General features: G+C 42.0%; 1 protein-coding gene across 2 annotated transcripts in view; it reads right to left on the bottom strand.

The window, feature by feature from the left end:
• Positions 1 to 25,596, bottom strand: part of MINDY3 (MINDY lysine 48 deubiquitinase 3) — a 197,166-nt gene that overhangs the window by 146,049 nt on the left and 25,521 nt on the right. The window contains exons 6-9 of one of the 2 annotated variants that reach the window (XM_077490847.1): positions 21,832 to 21,883; positions 13,724 to 13,838; positions 8,392 to 8,465; positions 4,842 to 4,921 (exon numbers count right to left, since the gene is read on the bottom strand). In XM_077490847.1, the coding sequence (XP_077346973.1) occupies positions 4,842 to 4,921; positions 8,392 to 8,465; positions 13,724 to 13,838; positions 21,832 to 21,883 (321 nt within the window). Of the gene's footprint in view, positions 1 to 4,841; positions 4,922 to 8,391; positions 8,466 to 13,723; positions 13,839 to 21,831; positions 21,910 to 25,596 lie in introns of both variants that reach the window. The other variant, XM_077490848.1, reaches the window with a different exon arrangement.

Genomic DNA, 25,596 nt, shown 5'->3' with positions numbered 1-25,596 from the left:
ACCAAAAATAAATGTGAACAAAAATATAAAAAATCCAAATTAAATCCAGTGATGTATACACAAAAATATGAAAAGTCCAATTAAGTCCAGTGATATATGCACCGATCCACAGCCATGTACAATTGTGTAAAAATCAATAAAACAAATATGTATACAGAATAACCAGTGTATATATCAGAAAATTCAGTCCACAGTGAGTCTTCTATAGCCGTATCAATGTGCCATTACAGCTCTTCAAAATACAGGAAAGGTGACTTTCGTGAGAGTGCCTGCGCTTATATTAGTGACTTTCGTGCTTGGTCCCCCTCAAGGATCCCCACTCACCAGATCCATTCACCCCCTAAGGGGTTATACGCCCATAATCTGTATCCCGTTTATCCGGAGATTCCACCGACCAGCTGTATATTCCACGGGTCCTCCTCAGGATTTTTTTATAACGAGATGCAGGTAGATCTTTATATCCACTAGTAATTCCTCAAATAAAAGAGAATTCCCCCATGGTGTAGTATTTTTGATTATACTTGGGGAAGGGGGGAAAAAGCAATCTAATATTCTTCTTAAAAGGCAGGTATCTTTAATTATGTGGGAACAATAGGAGGCTAGTATCCACTTAAAAAATTCCTTTATTACCAAAAAAACTTTATACAACACTGTATGCAAAACAAGGGTTTTTTAAAATATTATGCAAGATGCAGTTTAACAAACCTTGCATCAGCATACGCCGTATGTGAATGATTATATACGGCTAATAAAAATGTACCAACCCTTTTCCAGCAAAAAAGAAAAAAACACTATATCTTTAAAATATAAAAATATATAAAAAAAATATAAACCAAAAAAGTAAATAAATATAAAGCACTAATTCCGGAGTGCAGAAAAAAACATAAGTATGCCAAAAAATCCACAAATTGTAAAAATAGGAAAATATACCGATAAAATCCAAAAACACCTACAGCCCTTACAGCAATAAAGGAATTTTTTAAGTGGATACTAGCCTCCTATTGTTCCCACATAATTAAAGATACCTGCCTTTTAAGAAGAATATTAGATTGCTTTTTCCCCCCTTCCCCAAGTATAATCAAAAATACTACACCATGGGGGAATTCTCTTTTATTTGAGGAATTACTAGTGGATATAAAGATCTACCTGCATCTCGTTATAAAAAAATCCTGAGGAGGACCCGTGGAATATACAGCTGGTCGGTGGAATCTCCGGATAAACGGGATACAGATTATGGGCGTATAACCCCTTAGGGGGTGAATGGATCTGGTGAGTGGGGATCCTTGAGGGGGACCAAGCACGAAAGTCACTAATATAAGCGCAGGCACTCTCACGAAAGTCACCTTTCCTGTATTTTGAAGAGCTGTAATGGCACATTGATACGGCTATAGAAGACTCACTGTGGACTGAATTTTCTGATATATACACTGGTTATTCTGTATACATATTTGTTTTATTGATTTTTACACAATTGTACATGGCTGTGGATCGGTGCATATATCACTGGACTTAATTGGACTTTAAATATTTTTGTGTATACATCACTGGATTTAATTTGGATTTTTTATATTTTTGTTCACATTTATTTTTGGTCACATTTTTCACATTTACCAATGCAGGAGGATTTGGGATATTTAGCACAAATCTTTGTATAAAAATTGAAGGTAGCTTTACTTCCCATTAAGGAAGTGACTTTTGCACTATATAACACTTGGAAGCTTATTCTTCCCCCCATTTTTTTGGGGTTTTTTTCTAGTGTTTTGCCCTCTTTTCTTGGGCCTTTTGTGAGGTTTGCCCCTGTGTTTTTTTGTTTGGGTTTTTTATAAATATTTTTTTTTGTTCTGGGTGCGGTAGAGGTTTTATTAACCATTTATCACTTTTTTTCCCCTTTTTTTCACTTTTTCACTTCTTACTCACATTTTATTTAAAGCATATAAGTAATAAAACTATATGTAGAATAAGTGGTATCAGCACACCTAGTAGAGGAGATATAAAGTGGTTATAACCACTTGTGACTTGAGTTTGAGGTATTGGATAAGTGGGGTGGTGCTGAGTTAAAATACGGAACACGGGTTCAATTTACGTAGCCCCTGGGGACAGTTTGAGGTAATAGACATAAAAGTTTGAGGAAATAAGTAGTGATATTGGAAGTTGTTGGTTGGAGGTAGCGCCAGTAACCCATAATTAAGAACCATTCGATCATATGATAATGCATTAAAAACATATCGCTTTAGTAAACTCAGTGTATATTCTCGTGCCCCCATGGATCGATCATGATACACTTCTGGTGGTCTGTCAATCCTTAGTGTGCAAACCCCAACTTTCCTCGTGGGCCATGAATGACTTGCTTTTACCCCTCAAGCACATTCAGGAAGATTTGTTGAAAGCTTCTACAGAATATTTTAGCCTTAATTCTGCTTCTGTCTCCTCTCTGGTTTATACTGTGGGGAGCATATAAAGCTGTACTCAGGGTACATATTATTCAGCCGGCCACAAAACATAAATCGGAACACTAACAGATTAAAAAATAAAATTTGAATCTCAGTTGGAATCCATCTCAACTACTTTTAAACAAACACCCACACCTGCTAATTGTAAACGTTTGGAGCAGGCTCGTACGGAGTTGAACTTGTGCCTCACTGATCAGGCAGAACGCGCCCTTTGCTGGTCTTGTCAGCATTGCTATGCCAAGGCCAACAAACCGATGGCGATGCTGGCCTGGAGGTTACGTACTTTTGACCCCAAACCTACTCCTATTACTTTACGCACCCGCCACAACATGCTTACTAGCAACCCAGTCAAGATATTTGACAAGTTCCAGCATAGACTTAACACTTAATATTCGACCCATAACCTTACCAACGTCCAAGGATATAAAAGATTTTTTGCAGTGCATTTCACTGCCAACTATAGCCATAGCACACATGGACCTTATGGACTGTGATATTCAGGAATCAGAAGTCCAACAATGTATTAAAGACCTGAAAGGTGGGCAAGAGGCCTGGCGCAGACAGCTTTACAGCACTTTACTATAAAAAACTAGTGGACGCATTAGCCTCTCCTTTGACGGTTATGAATAGTTCAGTTAAGAACAGCCAGAAGGCTGCCCACTTTCACCTCTTCTTTGTCTTGGCTATGGAACCTCCGGCTGAGGCGATCCGTTCACATCCAGATATAAAAGCCATCGAGGTTGCGGGTTCAGCCCACAAGATCCCCTTGTTAGCAGGTGCAGCCGCATGTTAATAAATAACTATCAGTAACAGGTATTGGCAAGCACATGAAAAAAAAAGTATCGGTACTTGTACTCGGTCTTAAAAAAGTGGTATCGGGAAAACCCAGGTCAAAGGTGTAATAAAAGTTGTTTTCCATAAGATAAAATACTGGGATAGTCTCTAGAGGGAAAGAGGCAAATTTGGGTTATACCTGGACAAGAATTTTTAAGCCTCATTCACACCATTCTGCAAGGGCACAAAAAAAAAAAAAAAACACATTTGTTCTCTACATTATGTGCCCTTTTCACAGTACAACACTGGCATATTTTTTTTTGTTTAGGAATCTGTAACGGGTATGCAGTTTTCCACACTTAAAAAAACGGACATGGCATCAACACTGGTGTGAACAGAACTCATAACTGATGCGCATGAAACTGATGTCAAAGTGCATAAAAACTGATGTCAACTCGCGTGTCTCTGCAAGTGAAATCTGCAGTTTTCCCATCGGTTTCCATGCACATATGGTGTGAATGAGCCATTAAAAACGTAAAAAATATTTTCCTTATAAAGTGTGCATTATCTTAGGCAGATATTACTAGCAGACCTTCACTGTGAAAAAAAAAAAAGAAGGAAGCAGAGTCTTCATCTGTAATGAGCAAGTACGGCTGCCTCATGCCTTACATAATTACACACAAGTATTTTATTAGGATTTTATGTGATAGACCAACACAAAGTGGCACATAATTGTGATTAGGTTCGGCCCTATCCCATAAAATATGAATACTTTTTCAAGGCACTGGAATTTCTTGTAGAATAGCTGAAAGGGTAAGGACGCCTCTTGGGTTTTATTGTTGTTTGAGGATTCATTGGGATGATTTTCCCTAACTTTTTATTATGATGACATTGGTATCATCTGGAGAAGGAAAAATGACCAACAATGACAGACTGCATTAAAGGCCCAACTTGGGGCACAATAAATATTCAAGAGTTAAATGTGGTTGCAAAACTCTGACACAAAATATAAACACCACATATCCCTCTATAGTGTGTATTTGTCTGAATCCAGAGCACTAAGTGTCATTCCTCTGCTATCAGCATGAGTCACTTCTGACAAGTTTTCCCTGACACCAAGAGGAAAAAGGTGATTTGGCAGAAGGCTCCAGTACACAACCTGTGAATTACAGCCTCAGCTCTGTTCCAGTGTGCTGTGTGGAGGGGGGTGTCCTCAATCAGTTCTCTGCCCCCTGCTTTCTAAAAGCTCAGACAAGTTGGGTAAATTCTGCACTTTGAACAGCTGTAGAGGAGAACGTGCTGCAGATAAACAGGTATAACGTATGTAAACGGATTTGTTTCAGCTCTATCACCTGACGCTAGTCACTTCACTAGGTATACATGTACCAATACAAACTTTGCTCAGATTGACTAAGTAATGGGGAACGGTTTTTGGACTGGCTCTTTAGGAACACAATGAATGTAAACCTGCATTCAGTTTGGATCATCAGAGTTTTTCGGAGATAAGTGAGCTGTGGTTAGCTTTGCACCTGTCACCAGACAGGGCAACAATCGTCTAATGGGCACCTTCAGGATTAACAGGCGTGTCAGTTAAACACATTCAAGATGGAGACTTACTCATCCCTGAACACTCCCGGTCTCCATCCCACACATTAGAAACAGCATGTCCCGTCAGCAGAAGATTAATCAAACTTTGGCTAAAAAAGAAAAAACAAGGAAAATAAGATGCGCTTTAACCAATCATGAGCATTTGTTGTTACACAATATACAGGCCTTACTATACAGTACAATAAACTTTGCCATTGATTGGCATGTGAAAGAAAACAAAAAAGAAAAAAAACAAAAAAAAACAAAACAAAAAAAAACAATTTTTATATGCATACACTTATCTGACCTATAATCCATCCCTAGCTAACGTCACTCCTAACCCCCCCCAACAGTATCACTTAACTGCTGCTCTCCCAGCTGCACACATTTAACTTCACTTTGCTTTCTTTAGAAGAACACTATGTAGCACATGTCCCTGCTCTTTTCTGTGATATTATTGTGCAATAAAAGCACATTGTTATGTCTGTTTGTGATGGTTGTCAGCTCCACCCTAGGCTGAAGCCCAATTTATGAGTATTCCTATGGCGGACTTACAGCTCTTTATCCACCACCCCTCTTCTCTAAATACTAGCAGGCAGATATGGTTTAACTTTCATTATATTCATTTGCTACCTATTCAGTGCCAGCTGTGTTGGGTGGGGTGATTAGGTTGGCATCAGTACAATACACACGGCATGTGACAAGTGTACACACATGCAAAGGTAACATATGTACACTGAGACAGGACAGTAACTGTCAAACTCAAGTTATCCTCTCGCACAAAGCCAATAAAGCTAAACAAGTGGAAGATTACTTAAAGTGGAACTTTAGTTAGAAAATTAAGTCCTGCTAGGTCACATCAGGCCGGCCCTCTTTACAAGTATAACTATGTAAAACATTAAAATTAAGCGTCCAGACTGTTTAAAATCCAGTAATACACCGTCTCACTCGGCTCTGCACATGCTCAGGTCTCCCTTTTTAGGCACTGCCAAGCTTGTAGAGGCCAATCTGCTGACAGCCTTCAGCCTGTTCAAATCACATGCGATTATTTTACAGTGCAATAATTTTTTGTATGGCTGAAATTGCACTGCACCCACACAAATAAGGTGCATGCGCCTATTTTATGATGCACTGGAATCAGACTGCAGGGGTCTAAACACCCCTGCGATCCAATTCAGCCAATCATACTGCGTTTTGCAAATTGTTATTGGAGTGTCGTTACCTTAACATTAAAACCCGCAGCACTTCGCATGAACAGAGAGTGATTGTGATGCAGTGCGGAAATTGCACAGGAATCGCTGTGAATCCTGCACCGCAGTGTTAACTGGGACGAAAGCGAATTAACCACTTGCCGACTGCTCCAATAACTATTTACTGGTACAGGGTGGCCATTCTGTAGTAGGTGCACATCGCTTCTTAAGTGAATAGTGACAGAATGGATGTCTGCCGTCACCTGCTGATCTTTGGGAAGAGAGGCTGGATGGAGCGCTGCCTATTTAGCCCATTGGAACTGAGCGCATGCAAATATGTGGCCTCTCAGTGGCCAGGCCTTGGCACCAAGCGGCTGCGTATTTGTGCAAAATACTACCAATAGAGCTATGCCGAGAGCCCTACAGGCTCCCAACACATTTTTTAGCTGCTAACAGAAACCTCCTGTTCGCTGCTTGCGATCGGGAACTTTCTGATCATGTGAACAGAAATTACGGTGGTCTCGTGAGCATAAGCCCCGCCCCGAGCCTTCTAAACCCATTAAAACAGTGGTCATCAACCCTGTCCTCAGTGCCCACTAACAGGCCAGGTTTGCAAGATAACTGAAATACATCACATGTGATATCATTTGCTGCTCAGTGATTGCAGTATTCTAGTCTGCATCTCCCCAAGGTAATACATACAACCTGGCCCGTTAGCGGGCCCTGAGAATAAGGGTTGATGACCACTACCTTAAAGCGGGAGTTCCGCTATTTTTTGTTTTTAAAAGTCAGCAGCTACAAACTTTCAAAATATGGACACTTACCCGCCCAGCACGCCCGCGATGTCGGCACCCGAAGCCAATCTCTCGATCGGCTCTCGGGTGCTGCCGCCGCCATATTCGGTATGGGAATCAGGAAGTGAAGCCTTGCGGCTTCACTTCCCGGTTCCCTACTGCGCATGTCGCGCTGCGCAACAAGGATGGTCCCTGCTGTCTCTGGGATCTGTGCGTTTCTCAGCAGAAAGCGGGGGCCACGCAGGAAGTGGTGTAAATACCCGCAGAATCTGCGGCTATCTATGCCCGGAAGTGGGTGCAAATACCTGTATTATACAGGTATCTGCACCCCCCTCCCCCCTGAAAGGTGCCAATTGTGGCACTGGAGGGGGGTTCCAATGAGCGGAAGTTCCACTTTAGGGTGGAGCTCCGCTTTAAAAGGCTGGCAGGTGCCGCCACTAAGGGATTAAACAAGGCAGAGCTCAGTTCTGTCAACAGGGATGTGGTAGATTTTCTTTCCCTGCAAAAAAATCCATCACATCCCCTGTTTTTAACACCTTACAAAGTACACAAAAACACTGGCTAGGCACACATTTAACCCTTTGATCGCCCGATAGTAACTCCTTCCCAGCCAGTGTCATTAGCACAGTGCAATATTTTAGCACTGATCACTGTATTAGTGTCACTGGTTCTCACAAAGTGTCAGTTAGCGTCCTGTATATCTGACGCAATATCCCAGTGCTGCTATAAGTTGCTGATCGCGGCCATTACTAGTATTAAAAAAAAAAAAAAATATTCCAGTGTATATCCCATAGTTTGTAGACGCTATAACTTTCGAGTAAACCAATCAATATATACGCTTATTGGGATATTTTTTTTTACCATAAATATGTAGCAGAATGCATATCGGCCTAAATTTATGAAGAAATTAGAGGTTTTACATTTTTTTTACTGGATAGGTTTTACAGCAGAAAATAAAAAATAGTCTCTTTTTTCAAAATTGACTGTTTTTCTTTATAGTGCAAAAAATAAAAATGCAGAGGTGATCAAATACCACTGAAAGAAAGCTCTATTTCCAGGAAAAATAATATGACAGATTTTATTTGGGTACAGTGTTGCATGGCCACGCAATTGTCCGTTAATAAAAAGGCCTGATCATGAAAGGGGGGTAAATCTTCCGGAGGTCAAGTGGATAAACCCTTCTATCCTTGGAAGCTGCTTCTGTTTGATCTGCAACTGCCATGGTGCTGCACATGTGATCAGTTATGACATCAGGCATTTGATGGGTTGACAGTTTGGTTGAGCACACAAGCAAATTTGACAGTTAGCAATCCCAGCATTCCTGGAACCTAACAGTTTTTTTTTTAAACCATTAAATCAATGGGTTTAGTTCCACTTTATGTTTTATTGCTGCTCGGGGGCTCTGGGCTTCGAGCAAAATGGCAGCCTGCATCAAGAATTAACAGGAGCAATGCTGGAGGCAATTTACAGCACACAAATCTTTAAATCTTTCATAAATAATCCCCGACCAATAAAATAAATTGCAGAATAAGTGCAGTAATAGTGAGTTCCCATCAGTCATTTTATGGAAGAAGTTGAATTAGGTCACAATCTCACCTGCCATGCCCATACACCGGGTCTATCAATGGCTCGTCTGCATCTTCTATTTCATTCTTCACATTTTCAATACCCTGGAGGGTGTAAAAAAAAAAAAAGAAGTCATTAATATTCCTGACAGCTTCCTAAGGCCTTGTATACATGAGCTCCGGTCTGTATGACAGCAGTGTGGACTGCGAGCTTTCACAAAGCATTTGCAAATCTTTCAACCAGTTTTCAAGCAGCTTTGCTGAATCCTTTAAAAACACCATTAAGCTCCAGTCTGGGGATGTTAAACACTGATGTTAATCTGAGCTGAGCATGTCATTGCCAACAAGTCTTAGCGGGATTTAGAATAATTCAATACTTCTTGAAAGCCTGAAGACTAACAGCTTGTTTAAAGTGACACTCCTATTAAAATCTGTGCTTAAAGTGTAGTTCTGGAAAAAAAATATTTTTTTTAATCGATCCTAGAATTAGTACAAATGAAATACAATAAACAATTATACAATGAACATGATTGATTTTGAAAAAAAATATAAAATTTCTTACGCAAATATTTTCTGCCATCACCATCATGACTATGGGCATGTGAAGCCTAAATGAGATGTCTTCCTGGATTCGTTTTGAAGAGGTTCCCCAGCATGCACCTCTCGATCTCACGCATGCGCTATTCACTGGTCGCAGCCCCATTTTATAAAGATGCCATAACAACACGCGGTGATGGAGGAAGGTCCCGCCCTGTTATGGCAACATCACAGTACTGCCCACAGACAAAATGATGACACGTCATTTGCCAGGAGCACAAGTGAGGGAGGAAGCGACAAGGAGCTCCGCGGACCAGGAAGCGGCAGATTAGGACGACTACATAGCAACAGGGTGATTCTGGTAAGTATAAAACATATTTTTTCCTCTAAATGTTTTTTTTTTTTTTTTTTTTTTTAAGGTTTAGAGGCGTCAGATTATGAAAAAATAAAATTTCAGGGTGGAACTCTGCTTTAACATCCCCTTCCCCTTTTCTAAGTTTGTGCATCTAAAGAAAAAAACTAATATACTGCAGCTTACAAGCCACAGGTGTGGTGGCTGCATTTTCTTTGGTTCTTTTTTTTTATTTTACAATTTTTTTTTTCTTTATTTCTACCTAATGATCCTAGCAGTAACACAATGTCTGACCGAGGGCGACCGAGCTTACGCACCATACCGTATCTTTTGAGAAGCAGTGTTATCACCCTAAGTCAGGACATAAAGAGTGTTAGAACTACAAAACATCCCTGACTTTTCTCAACTCCATAACAGCACTTCCAGAACAGAACTGGATTTCTGGTGGGATCAGCAGGTATTTTTTTGCACATATGGAACGGACATAAAACCCCTTCAAAGGAATATTCAAAGTGGAATTCCAGGGGGCGCTGCACCCAGAAAGTTTTTTACCTTAATGCATAGAATGTATCAATGCGATATTAAAGCGGGATTCCACCCTAAAGTGGAACCTCCGCTGATCGGATCCCTCCCCCCCTCCGGTGTCACAATTGACACCTTTCAGGGAGGAGGGGGGTGGAGATACCTGTCAAAGACAGGTATTTACACCCACTTCCGGGCATAGACTCCCGTGGGAGTCTACGCCATTTCCTGCCCTGCCGCGCTGTCTGCTGGGACACACACGGGTCCCAGTGACAGCGCTGAGATTTCCTATTGCGCTGCGCGGCTCGCGCATGCGCAGTAGGGAACCGGGAAGTGAAGCCGATTCACTTCACTTCCTGATTCCCTCACCTAGAATGGTGGCGGCAGCAGCCGAGAGATCGATCGGCCTCGGCTGCCGGCATCACTGGAACCCGGGACAGGTGAGTGTCCATTTATTAAAAGTCAGCAGCTGTAGTATTTATAGCTGCTGGCTTTTCATTTTTTTTTTTTTGGTGGAATCCCTCTTTAAATACTCGTTTTTGTTTTTTTTTAAACAACAAGTTATGCTTACCTGCTCCGAGCAGTGGTTTTGCAGAGCAGCCCGGATCCTTCTCTTCCCATGTCCAACGCTGGCGCTCCTGGCCCCTCCCTCCTGCCGAGTGCCCTCACAGCAAGCAGCTTGCTCTGGGGGCACCCAAGCAGATGTGCTCCTGACCCACAGCTCTTGTGTTTCCATTCACACACACAGCCGCGACCCCCCCCCCCCCCAAATGGCTCACTGGCTGTGATCGACAGCAGCGAAAATCCAACCAGGAGTGTGAGTCCCCGGAGAGGCAATGCTCTGGACAACGCTGGAACGAGAGGGGGCTCAGGTAAGTATAAGGGTGGGGCTAATGCACACAGAAGGTTTTTTACCTTAGGAAGCATGAAGGTTATAAAACCGTGTGCCTTTATAGCCACTTTCATTTCTCCCTTGTTTTGTTAAAGTGGAATTCCAGGATTGACTAAGCTTAAAGCTGCTCCCATCCCCTTTATAATGTTCATACGAACTACCTGGTAGAAGGAATAAGTTAATACTTCCCTAAACTCAAGAGTGTTCACGTCCCAGCGGCCAGCTTCGGGGGGAGGTGGGACAGCAGACAACAGATACCCCATAGTAAGCCTATAGGTGAGGTCACCTTCTAGGCATTCCTTCCATCGTCAGTGCCCTCTCCTCTCCCCTGAAGCCAGCCGCTGGGGAGATCATGTGACCGGAGCGCTCTGAGAAAACGTATGCATAAGCATCTTCCTTCTACAGGGTAGTCAGTATAGGCGTTAGAAAGGGGACAGGAGCAGCTTTACAGTGTTACTAAACCCACAACAGTAAAATATCTGTGTATATGCAGCATAGCATGCTTGTTATACTCACTGTGGGGGTTAATCCTCTGCATTGTGTAAAAAGGCCATTTTATCCTGTATGGACAGATCCTCTTTCTGCACTGTATCTGGGGAAGGCCAGGTAACACAGGCAGAGCAGCCGACCTGCACATGCTCAGTTGTGCCTTTTATGCTGTAGAGAACATTACTTGTTCTCAGAGCAAGCCAGGTCACATGATATTGGCATCACACATGTGGGTGTATATACAGGCTGCAGTGGAAATCTCCTCCTTCCTGAACTCTCAGCAATGGAGAAACTGGATGATCTGTATACCACGATTACATGGCAAACTGCACAAACAGGTATATAGTGGCAGTATTTTAATGTAAAATTAAGATTTATAAGCTGTGGGCACTGTGGGGGGCAGATGAAATATTTTCATATTACTGGATTTAGTAACACTTAAAGCTTTGTTAGATTGATCCTGGAATTCCACTTTAACAAAACAAGGGAGAAATTAAAGTGGTTCTACAGGCAGTTTTTTTACTTTAATCCATTCTATGTATTAGGGTAAAAAAAAACTTCTGGGTGCAGTACCTCCCACCCCCTAGCCTCCCTTTGTACTTACCTGAGCCCCATCCCGATCCACCATGAGAGCAGTGGCTTTCCTGGGTCTCTCTCCTCATTATCTCACACAGCAGTGGGAGTCACTGGATCCTGCTGCTGCTGCTGTCAGTCATAGCCAGTGAGCTAATGAGGAGAGAGCGGGAGGTGAACCAAGCCGCACGTTGTGTGTGTATAAATGGACAACGTCCATTTACAGGGGCGCAATTTGGGAGCAAGCCTGCGCAAGTGCCCCCATAGCAAGATGTTTGCTTTTGGGGGCCCTTGGCAGAGGGAGGAGCCAAAACCGCTGGTGGGGGACCCAAAAAGAAGAGGCACAGAGCTACTCTGTGTAAAAACCATTGCAGAGCATGTAAGTAGAACATGTTAATTTTTATGTATTTTTTGCAACCCTTAGAATCCCTTTAAGGGAAGTTCATTGTTCGGTACATATAAACTTTAAAGGCATCAAAAAGCAGCTTAAAAGTGGAACTTTAGTCAGAAAATGCACAAAGATAAAAAAAAATAAAAAATCCTGGGCACAGTCCCTCCCCCCCCCAATATTTACCTGAGCCCGATCTCGATCCAGCAACCAGATTTCCCAGCTCTCTGCTTCCTCATTGGCTCAGAGACAGCAGTGTGGACCATTGGCTACCACTGCAGTCAATCACAGCCAATGAGCAGGGATTAGGGACAGGGCTGAGCCATGCTGTGTGTGTCTTATGGACACAGAGCATGTGCTTGCTCCCGAGCCATGCTCTGTGTCTTATGGACACAGAATAGGGCTCGGGAGCAAGCTAACACAAATGCCCTCATAGCAAACGGCTTGCTATAGGGGCACCCAACAAAGAGGGGGGGGGGGGGGGGGCTCAGGAGCACCGGTGGGTGACCTGAGAAGGAAGAGGATCAGGTCTGTTCTGTTCAAAACCATTAAACATAGCAGGTAAGTATGACATGTTTGTTACTTTAAATTTTTTTTTTTTTTACTTTTCTTTGGTATCACTTTAAAAATTTATAAATAGAAACTTTTACAAGGAGAAAGATTTTTAAGTCTGCGCGGCCAGTTTTGGAATTGACCCCTGGCGCGAAAAACAGCCAGATCCTAGAACTCCTGCAGTATCAGAACGTTACATGGTATAGGCAGGCATCCCTGCTCCCACATATGCAGTCCAAGTACAGTAAATGGCTGCTAAATGTAAATGGCATTTATATGGAGCAGGGGAGTTTCCCATGTTCCCCCATACCTACAAACTACCACGCATGTATTCTGGCTGCAACAGCAAATCAGCAAAGCAAAGGAGTGAATGGAAGGCTTGTAAAGCTGCATCCTGTAAAGACAATTCGTTACATTGTCTAGGAAAGGCAAAATGCAGATATGCTTTAAATTCGGAAAAAAAAAAAAAAAAAAAAAAAAAAAATCCGGAACCATGAATTTTTTGCCAGATATACTTATCCTGGTCCCGATGCAATAAACTAGTGGAAATTCCCTACTTTTTCTATTTATTGCTCATTTTTTTCTCTATTGTTATAAGAATACCAGCCCTTAGATTGGGGTATGAGACAGGATTAGATCATTTACTAAGACAAAGTCTAAGAGCTCTTATACCACTTGCTGCTTGTATGAATATGTACATGACAGGTGTGCACACAAAAAGTGTTAAAAAAATAACAAATGTTGGCATTAAACCCATAGCAAGCAAAATGCTTCAAGTGCAAAACAGTAAATAAAAAGATAACGGACTATAGGCAACACACTCACACTATATAGTCAAAAGTATTGGGACACACGCCTTTACAATTTAATGGTATCCCAGTCGAGCTGAAGCCGTTATAGCTGCAAAGTGTGGGCCAACTCAATACTGGACTAAGACTGGGATGCCATTAAAGTTCACGTGCGTGTAAAGGCAAGTGTCCCAATACTTTTGGTAATATAGTGTAGATGCTTTACGTTGAGAAACCTGCATAGAGATAGCAGAAAACCTTGAACCATACCTTGGTGAGAATGACGGAGTACAGGAACAGCAGCACACCAAACTTGCTCCGCCAAGTTAAATATTCATCCCATAAAGCTCCCTTCAGCTCACTAAAATTTTTAAAAGTTCTTTTTCTGAGGGAATGCAAGGAGAAATGTTGTTGAAACAGGCATTGCTTGCTTTAGACATAATATGAACATTTACAGGTACAATTCAGTCAAAACTAAAAAAAAAAAAAATGGAACCCTAAGCTGGTTATACATTAGAAGAAATGTGTTCAAAGGGTTTCGCTTTAAGAAGACTTGTTAGTGGGGTCAAATTGAGGTTTCTTATCTTCCACAGTGACTAGAAAATATGAAGGAGCAAGACAAATACTTTATTTTTATTATTTATTTTTTTTAACAAATGAATTTCTAACAGTGTATGAGGTTTTGTTTAAAAAAAGTCCATCCACCCCAAAATCAAATGTTAAAAGCGAAAAAAAAAAAATTGAAGGACTTTTGAACTAGATTCTTCAGTTAATGAATGTATTATTGAGAATGAACAAATGTGCCTTTGAAAATACTCTAGGTCTGCCGTATGGCCAGCTTTACAACGCATACAAAGTGCATCGCCTACCTGTTGGGCAACAGTTAATTTATCCAGATATTTGTCAGTGAAGGTTCTCATTTATCAAGGAGAAAGATTGTTTGTAAAAGAGCCAAGATAACAAAACATCCTTATAGCACCACATCCCTTTACATTTTATATCTAAAGAAGTTGTTAATGGAACTTTTTAAGCACAAAAACACCATATTATAAAAATATAAATTGTTCATGTAAATAGAAAAAAAAAAAAAGCATATAAATACATAATTTGGAATCATTTAAAACAATACATCACAAAATACATAAGAACAATTGCAATGCTGATAAATGTCTACATGTTTATATAATTGTTCAAATTGTCTTTTTTCATTTCAGTGATTATATGCATCTGTGATATTAACAGTTCTCCTGAAGAAGCCCTATATTGTATGGCGAAACATGTAGAGATGTATCAGCATTGCAATTGTTCTTATGTATTTTGTGATGTATTTTTTGAAAGGATTCCAAACTATGTATTTATATGCATTTTTCTATTTAAATGAAAAATTTATATTTTAATAATATGGTGTTTTTGCGCTTAAAAAGTCCCATAAACAACTTCTTTAGATATCTCATTTATCAAGGCCATGAGATACCCAGCAGTAATTACATTCAGCTGGACAACTAATGTTGAAGTTTCATTACTCTTAAAAACTGGTAGCATCATCAGATCTAATAAAGCTGCCCTCCTACTAATCATGTATATGGGTTCCTACTGACCTTCTTCAGAACAATGTATATATAGTTTCCTACTGGCCTTTTATGGATATAGATTCCTGGTACCCTCCTACTGACACACTACATAGGTTCCTATTGTCCTCCTACAGATTTTTTTTTTTATATAGGTTGCCAGTGATCCTGTAAATCGGTTTCGACTGCCCCCTACAGATCCTGTATATAGGTTCCTAGTGGCTTCCCACTGATCCTGTATATAAATTCCTACTGCCCTCCTACTGACCCTCTATATAGGTCCTACTGCCCTCCTACTGATCCTGTATTAAGGTTACTTCTGACCTCCTAGAGATCCTTTATATAGGTTGCATATGCCCTCCTACTGATCCTGTACATACAGTAGGTTCCTTCCGCTCTCCTACTGATCCTGTACATACAGTAGGTTCCTTCCACTCTCCTACTGATCCTGTATATACAGTAGGTTCCTTCTGCCCTCCTAGAGGTCCCTTATATAGGTTCCTTCTGCCCTCCTACTGATCCTCCTACTGGATCCTGAAGAAGCGATTCTTTGTGAAACACGTCAATTCTATCTGATGTTTGATCCGAGTATATTTTTTCTAACATGTTTTTAAAATAAGTAACAAATAACAATAAAATATCTCTGCCTAAAGGATCAACCAGATATAAAAAAAAAAAATCTTGTGCTATATACTGGGTAATGTTATATACTTTTTTAAATTGCCTATAATAACCATAGCTTAATAAGACATTGTGCTGAGATGGGAGGAAGCAGGAAACGGTTGTAACAGTATTTTCTCCTCTTTTCTTAAATGTTTTTAAAATAGATGGCACAAAATATTTATAAATAAATATTGATTTTTATTGAGTACAGATTTTGTGTTTTGTTTCCCATCGTGGCACACTGAATGTCCCTCGTTTCCTGGAAGGTGAGATTGGGGTTGCTGATTCTGTTTTGCTCCTTCAATTTAATTTCACTTATTTATATGATGTTGGTTATATGGGATGGTGCCATTATGTGGATCTAATCTAATTTGTGGTTCCGTTCGCACACCATAATATAAAAGAAAGCCACGTATGTCCTAAATAATGATATTCACTATATTACCAAAAGTATTTGGACGCCTGCCTTTACATGCACATGGAATCCCAGTCTTAGTCTGTAGGGTTCAGTATTGAGTTGGCCCACCCCAATTCATCCCAAAGGGGTTCTATCAGGACTCTGTGCAGGCCAGTCAAGTTCCTCCACCCTAAACTCGCTCATCCATGTCTTTATGGACCTTGCTTTGTGCACTGGTGCGTAGTCATGTTGGAACAGGAAGGGACCATCCCCAAACTGTTCCCACAAAGTTGGGAGCATAATATTGTCCAAAATGTCTTGGTATTCTGATGCCTTAAGACAGGGGTGCCCAACCTTTTGAAGGGTGAAAGCCACCTAAGCGACTTGGTAACCGGTCGCGGCCACAACGAGCAGAGAGGGTATATGGCAGCCCACTCTACTCTATAGAGCCCACTCTACTTTTTTTTTCCCCCTTTTTGCAGATCGAATTGGAGGTAGGCGTTTGTAAACGGACATAAATCCATTTACAACTTTTAATCCTTAGAGGTCAATGGAGGGTCCAATTGGGTCGGACTGACCTTGTGAAAGGGGCCTATGGCTCAGTGCAGGTAACCCCCAGGTGCCCTGTGGATCAGTTTGAAAGCAGCCCATAACCAATGCAGAACAAATATGCCCATATATACACTGATTTTCGTAATAACCTTACTATTAATAACAGTATTCTATTCCATCACAGAGCAGGAGGTCGCGGGCCACTGGTTGGGCACCCCTGCCTTAAGCGTTCCCTTCACTACAACTAAAGGGGCCAAGCTCAACCCCTGAAAAACAACCCCACACCATAATCCCCCCTCCACCAGATGATTTGTCCTGACTTCAACCCCATAGAACACCTTTGGAATGAATTAGAGTGGAGACTGCGAGCCAGGCCTTCCCGTCCAACATCAATGCCTGACCTCACAAATGCGCTTCTGGAAGAATAATCAAACATTCCCATAGACACTCTGCTAAACCTTGTGGACAGCCTTCCCAGAAGAGTTGAAGCTGTTATAGCTGCAAAGGGTGGGCCAACTCAATATTGAACCCTACGGACTAAGACTGGGATGCCTTTAAAGTTCATGTGCGTGTAAAGGCAGGCGTCCATTATCATCAATACTTTTGGCAATATAGCGTATGTATTACTTTGTGATCCTAACGTTTTTACTGAATAAAAAGGCCCATTACCAAAACTTAGAAATTGTACTGGTCCATAAGGGAATATACAGGTGTGAGAGCGTAACTGGTTAACATTTAAAAAATAATTCTTAGACGAGGTACCACGTCTGAGACAATTTGTCTGCTATTTATCTGCACTTTTCTATTCTCAGTGTGCTCTATATCAGAGCTTGATAAATATCAACCCTGATGTGAAATGTCTCGTCTATGGAGGTCTACAAGTAAAATGTGTACACATTCCTTCCTAATCACCCCAAACCAAGAATGCCATGAATGGCTCATTTAGGAGAAAATAAATAATGCAATTGAATCTCCTCGATGGGAAAACAAGTCATTATTGACAAGGTTAATTTATAGGGCATAATGATGTGCAGATGTGAAGAACACATTTCATGCAGCTGACCATTAAACAAACTCCAAATGAAGCATGCAAAGCATAGCATTGACTACAATATAAAACATTTTTTTAAACCCGTAGTACATTTCAAAAAAGCTGGGAGAGAGCAGGCACAAGTGCCCCCAGAGCATGCAGCTTGCTATGGGGACACTTGGCAGGGGGGTGGAGCCAGGAGCAGCGAGGGGGACCTCAGAAGAGGACGACTGAGGCTGCTCTGTGCAAACCTATTGGACAGAGCAGGCAATAATGACATGTTGGTTATTTAAAAAAAAAAAAAAAAAAAACATTTTTAAATCTTTACAAACACTTTAAAGCATACCTTAACCCCTCCCAAAAAATGCATTTGTCGCAGCTTAGCAGTTCTTAAATGTAGTGAAGGAATTAGTTCTTTTTCTGTTTCCTTGGTAATCCAACAAATATGACACTACCTGTCCCTAGTTGGCTATGCTTACTCACTCCACTGTATCTATGAAGGGAGCCATGGCGGTCACTAGGCCTTTCTCATGGTTTGGACTACTAATCCCCCTTCCACTCCTCATCTCCACTACACAGGCTGTTCTTTGCTAGTCCACAGAAGTTGGCTGGGAAAACTGATAAGATTGTTTGGTATATTATTTCACCCTCTAGATGGTTACAAAGACACTACAATTCTGGCAGGATACCTTTTCTGAACTTTAAAAAATAAAAATAAAAAATTACTTAGCCTAGAAACAAATGCATTCACCATATCCAAGTACTGGTAAGCTGCAACATTATGCATTTATGGCTTTGGAATTGTTTTAACCTTTAAAGAAGTAGGGCCAAAGCTCTGTAGGTCACAGGAGTGCACTCCATTCTGCACTCCCGTGACTCGTATTCAGCCAACAGAGGACTAAAGCCTGCTGTCGGCTGATGTCACTCAGCTGGTCCAGACCATTGAAGGATCCCATCTTTAATGTCGGGATCCACCCAGATGGCTGGCTGGCAGCTGGTGCTGCCTCTCAGCACGCATATTCATCAGAGTAGAGGTGGCATGGACAAATGCTGCATTCACCTAGGCGAATATGGATGTTTTTTTTTTTTCAAAACCTGCACTTGGTCTTTGAAGTAAAGGGAGTGGAGGGTGTCTAGAACAGGATAGGGAATCGGTTGTGTATCATGCCCCATTCACACGGGGCAATAAGCTCCATTCAGTGCCATCTTTTCCCTGCACAGGGATGCACAGGTTTTTCCCAACAAAACATCCAAGTGCGGGGTTCCTGAAGACACACAAGTTTGGGGACCAGAACTCGCATATCATATTGGTGGCACATCGGCTGTGTCAATGCAGCCATGTGCCCCAATAGAAACCAACGTGATACCAGCACCGGGATGCGTGCAACACGTGCAAGTATATAGTTGGGGTTTGTCAGATTTTGACATTAAAAAGGTGGAAATGCGCTTTAAAGTGAAAACAAAAAATGAAACGCTGAACACCGTAAACCCTTCTGGAGGACATGTCAGTGGACTACGAGCGTGCACCCGCAGCCCACTGAAACGACCAAGTCCGTCTGCCATGGCGGAAGACGGTATTGGTAGTCTGTTCATCCACAAAAACGGAGATTGAATGACGCGGTGGCCATATGCTTTTCAAAAAGTGAAAGCAGGTGAAGGAAGAGGAACCTGCACCCGCTGTAACGGAAAAAAGGGGATCAGGAGCACAGGAAGGAGGAGCATGTTACATGCTCCACCTTAAATATCGGAGAAACGTAATTAGACAAGTGCAGTTCAGTTTGTAACAAATTTCAATGAATCCTGAAATAAACAGTAAGGCCTCTTTCACACGGGGCGGATCAGTAATGATCCGCCCTGTGAAGATCCGCTCGCTCAGCGGGGATCGCTCCTTTGTCCCCGCTGAGCTGGCTGCGGACAGGGCGGTCTCCGCACACTGTGCAGGGACCGCCCTGTCAGATCTCCGCTCTCCTCTATGGGGATCGGATGAGCACGGACCGTCTGTCCGTGTTCGTCCGATCCGCTCTGCAGACGGATAGAAAAATAGGATTTTCCTCCGTCTGCAGAATCGGACTGTTGCGGACGAAATCGGGTGTCTGCGGATGTTCATCCGCAGACACCCGCTATCCCATAGGGATGAATGTATGTCCGTATTTCATCCGCAAACGGATGGATGAAATACGGACATATCGTCCGCATGTGTGAAAGGGGCCTAAAAGAAACAAAATGTGTTAATTTTGGAAATTTAATGCATCTGAATGATTCATATTTATTCGATAATAGTGGGTTGTTAAGGAGTGGGGCGGCCTCTGTTGACAACCATGACAGCAGAATATAAAAAAACAAGTGGCAGAAACACAGCGCCAAAATTAAAAAAAAACACAACGTTGAGATCCCTCCCAATCCATACTAGGCACTTTGGGTCTGGTATGAATTTAAGAGGAACCCCATGCCAAAAAATTGAAAAAAAAAAAAAAATGGCACGGGGTCGTCCCCAAAATCTATACCAGCCCCGTGTCTGAGCATGCAGCCTGGCACATGAGGAAAGGAGGGGAGACAAGCGAGTGCCGTACCAGAACCATTTAAAAAGAAAAAAAAATTGAATGTCAGCACTGGTTTGTTTACATTCTGCAGAAGAGTCACGGTTGCTAAGGAAGAGTTGCGGTTGCCAAGGAAGAGGTGGACTGCTTCGCTCTTTAACAAAAAGCTATTCTTCACACTGAACTCCAATCAGATCGATATTTTTGATTTGAATCTGAAAAGTTGCAAAGCAAAACAGAACAAATTCCAAAAACAAAGCAATGAAACTAAATTAGTAACATAACGAATCTATCCGAAACAAATGTTTCCGTTCTGCACATATCTACATGTTCTAAAGGTGAACTTATCCCTTAATGCTTTAAAGGGTGTGGCGAAGAACAGAGTAGGGAGTAAGGTGTATGTATGTATGTATGTATGTATGTATGTATGTATGTATGTATGTATGTATATGTATATATATATATATATATATATATATATATATATATAAAATTGAAATCAAATTCACTTTTAAGGCTTAAAAAAAATGCAATTTTTTTTAAAACAAAAACGTGGAGTAGAGTTTGGCCCGACTCCCAGGACGTCAGCTGCATCCAGGAGTACAGAAGAGCCTTTCAAACCAGTCGGTGGTCTGATCTGAGGTCTGTGTACCGGGAATGGCTTTGATGTTGAAATCGAAGGGGGCCAGCTGAGGACATCTTTTTAAAAAATAGAGTTATCCACATTAATAAAACATTTCGCCAAATCAGAAATCATCTTTGAACTTTGACTTACAAATATTTATATTTATGTAAACAAACATTCTTCAATTAATAAAGCTTGTATTGTTGCAACAGGAACCGCTTTTATAACAGCCCAAGGGAATATTAAAATATATAAAAGCACAAAAAAAAAAAAAAAAAAAAAAAAAGAAGAAGAAGGAAAGTAATAATATCATTCAACAGCACAAAAAGGAAAATAGGTCAACTGCATTTAAAGAAGTATCACTTTTTCCCAGTACTCTGATCTCAAAGAGACAAAGTGCATGTACTTGGACACCCTGTCTGACATACACTATATTACCAAAAGTATTGGGACATTGAATATAGCAGGTTTTCGATTTTTTTTTTTGTTGCATTGGTTGAACTAGATATACTTTTTTCCTTTCTTTTTACACCCTATATAACTACATATACTTTGTCCCATCAAAAAATCAATAATGTGTAAAAAAAATAAAATAAATAAATAAAAAAGCACTCCTTTAATCCCTTCCCGTCCACACTAGCGCCCCTTAAATAGTTTGGAACACCGTGGGACAGGAAGGATCAGCAATCATGTGACCGCTGTCACAGTGGTCACATGATTGGAAGCCAGTCTGGTCAGCTACCAATCTGTAGAGTGGCCCGGGAGATGTCGGTGACAGCTCGCTCTCAGCAAACAACTGCCACCTAGTGGCACATTTAAGCTTTACATCACACTAAATATGCATCGGGCAGTGGTAAAAGATCAATCACCGTGGTTTGGGAACAGCAAATCTCAAAGGTTTATGGCATGCTGGGATTTGTAGTTCAACAGCCACAGATGATCCATATAAAAGGCGTTTGAAAACATGATTTTATTCAATTCAGTTTAATGGTGTCAGGTTACTTACTGCATTAACGCATGAAATCTTTCAAAGCCAAGCTCCTCTGCAGCCAACGCAGCTACACATAAAAGACACTTTTCAGCACTACACAGCGAGAAAATAGACACAATAACATACTAAAAGCTATTTAGCAAAGTCCTATAAATAAAAACATAAAACATTTAGGAGACATTACTTGTATTGAAAATTTTAAAGCAAATTAAAGAAAGAGGACTGAGAAACTAAGAGTTTGCGGTTTCTGACCACATTCTGAAAATGCTGGTTGTTTGGCCATCCCTTAGGCTCGATTCACATCTATGCATGTTGCTTTTGAGCGTTTTTGCAGTGCTTGTTGCGTTTTTTTCACACGCTGGTTGCTTAGCAACCAGCTATATACAGTGAAAAAAAATGAAAAAATAAAATAAAATCGCGGCACAAACGCGGTACTTGAGTTTTTGATACGGGTCTATTGACTTCCATTACATGCAAAACGCTGCATTTTGCATGAAAAAAGTCCCGACCCTTTCCAAAAATGCAGAGGCACAAAAATGCATTGATGTGAACATGTTCTATAGGAGCCCATGTTAAAAAATGTCCCTGCATTTCTGCAAAATGCATAAAAAAACACGTTAGTTTGAATCAAGCCTTACTCTTCTTGTCCTATGCTAACAACACTTACAAATTTGCTCCGGAGTAGCACCAGCCCTTTCTGCCCAGGAAGCCGTCAATGCCCTTGTGGAATAGGCCCCATCACCCCCAGGAGGGTCTTTGTTCATTGCTCTATATTCTGGGAATTGATACCTCTTCCTCCAATTCCTTGCCCTTCAAGTGATCCAGCAAGAAACCCTGGAGGTCTCTTTGATGGAACAAGCCCCATACACACTATCAGATTTTCTGCTGATTTTTGTCTTCAGATTTACCAAAACCATGTAGTGAAGGGCCTGCCTGATTGCATACAAATTGAAACTTATAATAACATATTATATGGTTCTGGTAAATCTGAAGGAAAAAAAAAAAAAAATCATCAGAAAATCTGATAGTGTGTATGGGGCTTTACTCTCTGTGCTGCATTTATGGAGAAGTTGTCATCCTAGAACAGAAAGTGTTTTAGGACTTCAGAACACCTTCCCTATCCCATAATCGCCATAAAAATGGGGTATTCCATAGTCTGGGGATCGGCAACCGGTCCACAGTTTACCGGTTCAGGTGCGATTCAGGTCCGAATTTTTTCCCCGAATTCACACCTAAAAACTGACCCAAAAAACGCACAGGACCCTTTTGCAAACTGCACAGTGGCCGCCACTGACATGTGCTATCAGCACCATTGGGAGCCAGCCACACTAGCATGTCATGTGAATTGGATGCAAACTGCATCCAATTTGCACATATGTGAACCCAGCCTTCAAGTTAACTGGCAGGTGACTGGTTGCTAGGACACAGGGTGGTCCTAGCAACCAATCACTGGTCTGGTAATATGCAACATTAACTCTGCCAGCTGGCGCCCCCATCTTCCCTCCAGAACTATGCTGCCTCCCGTTCTCCATTGTTCTGCACACCTGAATAGGTAGATGCAGTGAAGTAGACTGCTCTATGTGTGTGGGGTGGGGTTATGTGAAAAAGGCAGAGGACACGCCTATGGTGGGGGCCCAAGGAAACTACTGTGGGGGGGCACAGGACACCATTGTGGGGGAGGCCAGGTGGCACTACTGTGGAATGGGGGGTGTTGTGATGAGAGGGAGGGTAGAGGACACTGCTATGGAGGAGGGCAGAGGTCCTTACTGTGAGGGACACACGTACACTACTGTGGGGAAAAGGAGGGGCAGAGGGGACTGTGTGTGGGGGGGGGGGGGGGGGGGAGATCAAGGGGCAGCAGAGGACACCACTGTTGGGGGGGGGGGGCAGAGGAGACTATTGTGGGGGGGTGATGTGCAAAGCGGGGGTTGTCCAGATAGATCTCCGCCTCCCAGAGATTGCCTACCTATGCTGTAGTCTATGGAGGGGAACTCGGTAGGGCAGAAAATGTTTAAAAACAACACTGAAGAGTATACAGGACAAGAACAGGGCTGAATTTCTGGAGGGACCAATAGGTAATTTTATGCACTTATCAAAAAGATAAAATACTTTCAATGGTATATTTAAAATATGAATTTTTTTGCCTATTCATACCTACCTAGGTGGATGCAGCATCAAACCGATGCTGCATCTGTCCCTACCGCCTCTGCACTGAGAACCGACACCCCGCAGATGGCTCGGTTCTCTCCCCTCCCTGAGCAGAGAGCTGCTGACTGTCAATCAGCATCTCTCCTCTCTGCTCCTCCACGCTCATTGGAGCGCTGAGCTGTGGAGGGGCGGGGAGCAGCTCACTTAGGGGTTGAGACTACCATCAGTACAGGCACCTAGCGGATATAGACTTCCAACGTCGGAATGACGCGGCGCCTTGACTAATTCCAGTGACGCCAGCGGAGAGCGGACTTCAAACCGTTTCTCCCCTGAAAAAGGGTCACAGGAGAAGTGCAAAACTAATTGCACTCCTGTGACCCTTAGCAGAAGCTCAGCGAAACGAGCTCAGGCTGGACTTCTTTAACAAATCAAATAAGAGACGTTCATTGTTAGTGTTTACAAAGTCAATGTTTCTCAACTCCAGTCCTCAAGTACCCCCAAACAGGTCATGTTTTCAGGCTGTACATTATTTTGCACAGGTGATTGGATCAGTTTCACTGCCTTAGTAATTCAGCCGTTTCATTTGAGGGAAATCCTGAAGACATGACCTGTTGGTTGTACTTGAGGACTGGGAGTTGAGAAAACATTGTACTAAGTCACCCAGAACTCACTCAGAACAGTGGGGCAACCCGCCAACTTATTTTCAGTATGTGAGATCACAAATCACAGCGCCACCCCCCCCTTTCTCCCAGTTCAGGTTTCCTTTAAAATCTGACAGCTGCTTCTGTCCTCTGTGTCTAAACACAAATAAATATATGCCTTTCTTTCTCATTTCATCATTTTGCCAGGGATTAAGAGCTGCAATTTTCATTTTTAGGCACCAGTCACATGGGTGCTGAGGCCTGTACAGCACGAATAAGCGTTTTTTTTCCTCTTTATATGGCTGGAGCCGCATGCAGGCAGTCTATGTTAATGAATGAGGACACTGCGGCTGTACGTTCTAATTTGACAGATGTGCAGGGACAAGTACATGGACCCATCTGATGTATTCAGCTGCCCGCAGTCTCCTGGGATATCCACGTCACCCATCCCAACAAGCCTCGGAGTACTCTACAGCACATGAGCTGAGGCACATCACCGGGGGAGAGGGGGCCGTCTCTTCCTTGTTATTGCAGCCAGTCCCCTAATGATGTTGCACTTCATTAGGTGGCCAGTGGCAAGAACCAGGAAGTAACAGTCAGCACCCAATAAGGTCATAGAAAAAGATGGCGGTGCAGGACTATGTGTGCAACAGCGGGGCAGCAGATCCGTACAGAATACAGCTGGATTTGCTGGGCATGGGCATGTTTATTATTATTAAAAGAGAAGTATGGATTTTGTTTCAATAATAATACTTACTTTGGTGGATGCAGCATCGGTCCTCCAGCGCCTCTTAGACTGAGAGCCGAGCGATCCAACACTGCAGATTGCTCGCTTCTCACAGCTCCCAACTCTCTCTGCTCTGCCCCCTTCAGCCCCGCTGTCTGCTGAAAATGAATCACAAGAGTGCAGAACTAACTGCACTCCTGCAATCCAAAGACGAGGTACAGCAAAATGAGCTTTGACTTTACTTCTTTAAAAAAAAAAAAAAAC

The sequence above is a fragment of the Lithobates pipiens genome, unplaced genomic scaffold (genome assembly GCF_037356315.1).
Source record: "Lithobates pipiens isolate NorthernLeopardFrog02 unplaced genomic scaffold, aLitPip1_a1.2 Scaffold_19, whole genome shotgun sequence".
Lineage (NCBI taxonomy): Eukaryota > Metazoa > Chordata > Amphibia > Anura > Ranidae > Lithobates > Lithobates pipiens.
The sequence above is the reverse complement of the archived record's forward strand: the minus strand, read 5'-3'. Positions and strand labels throughout refer to the sequence as shown.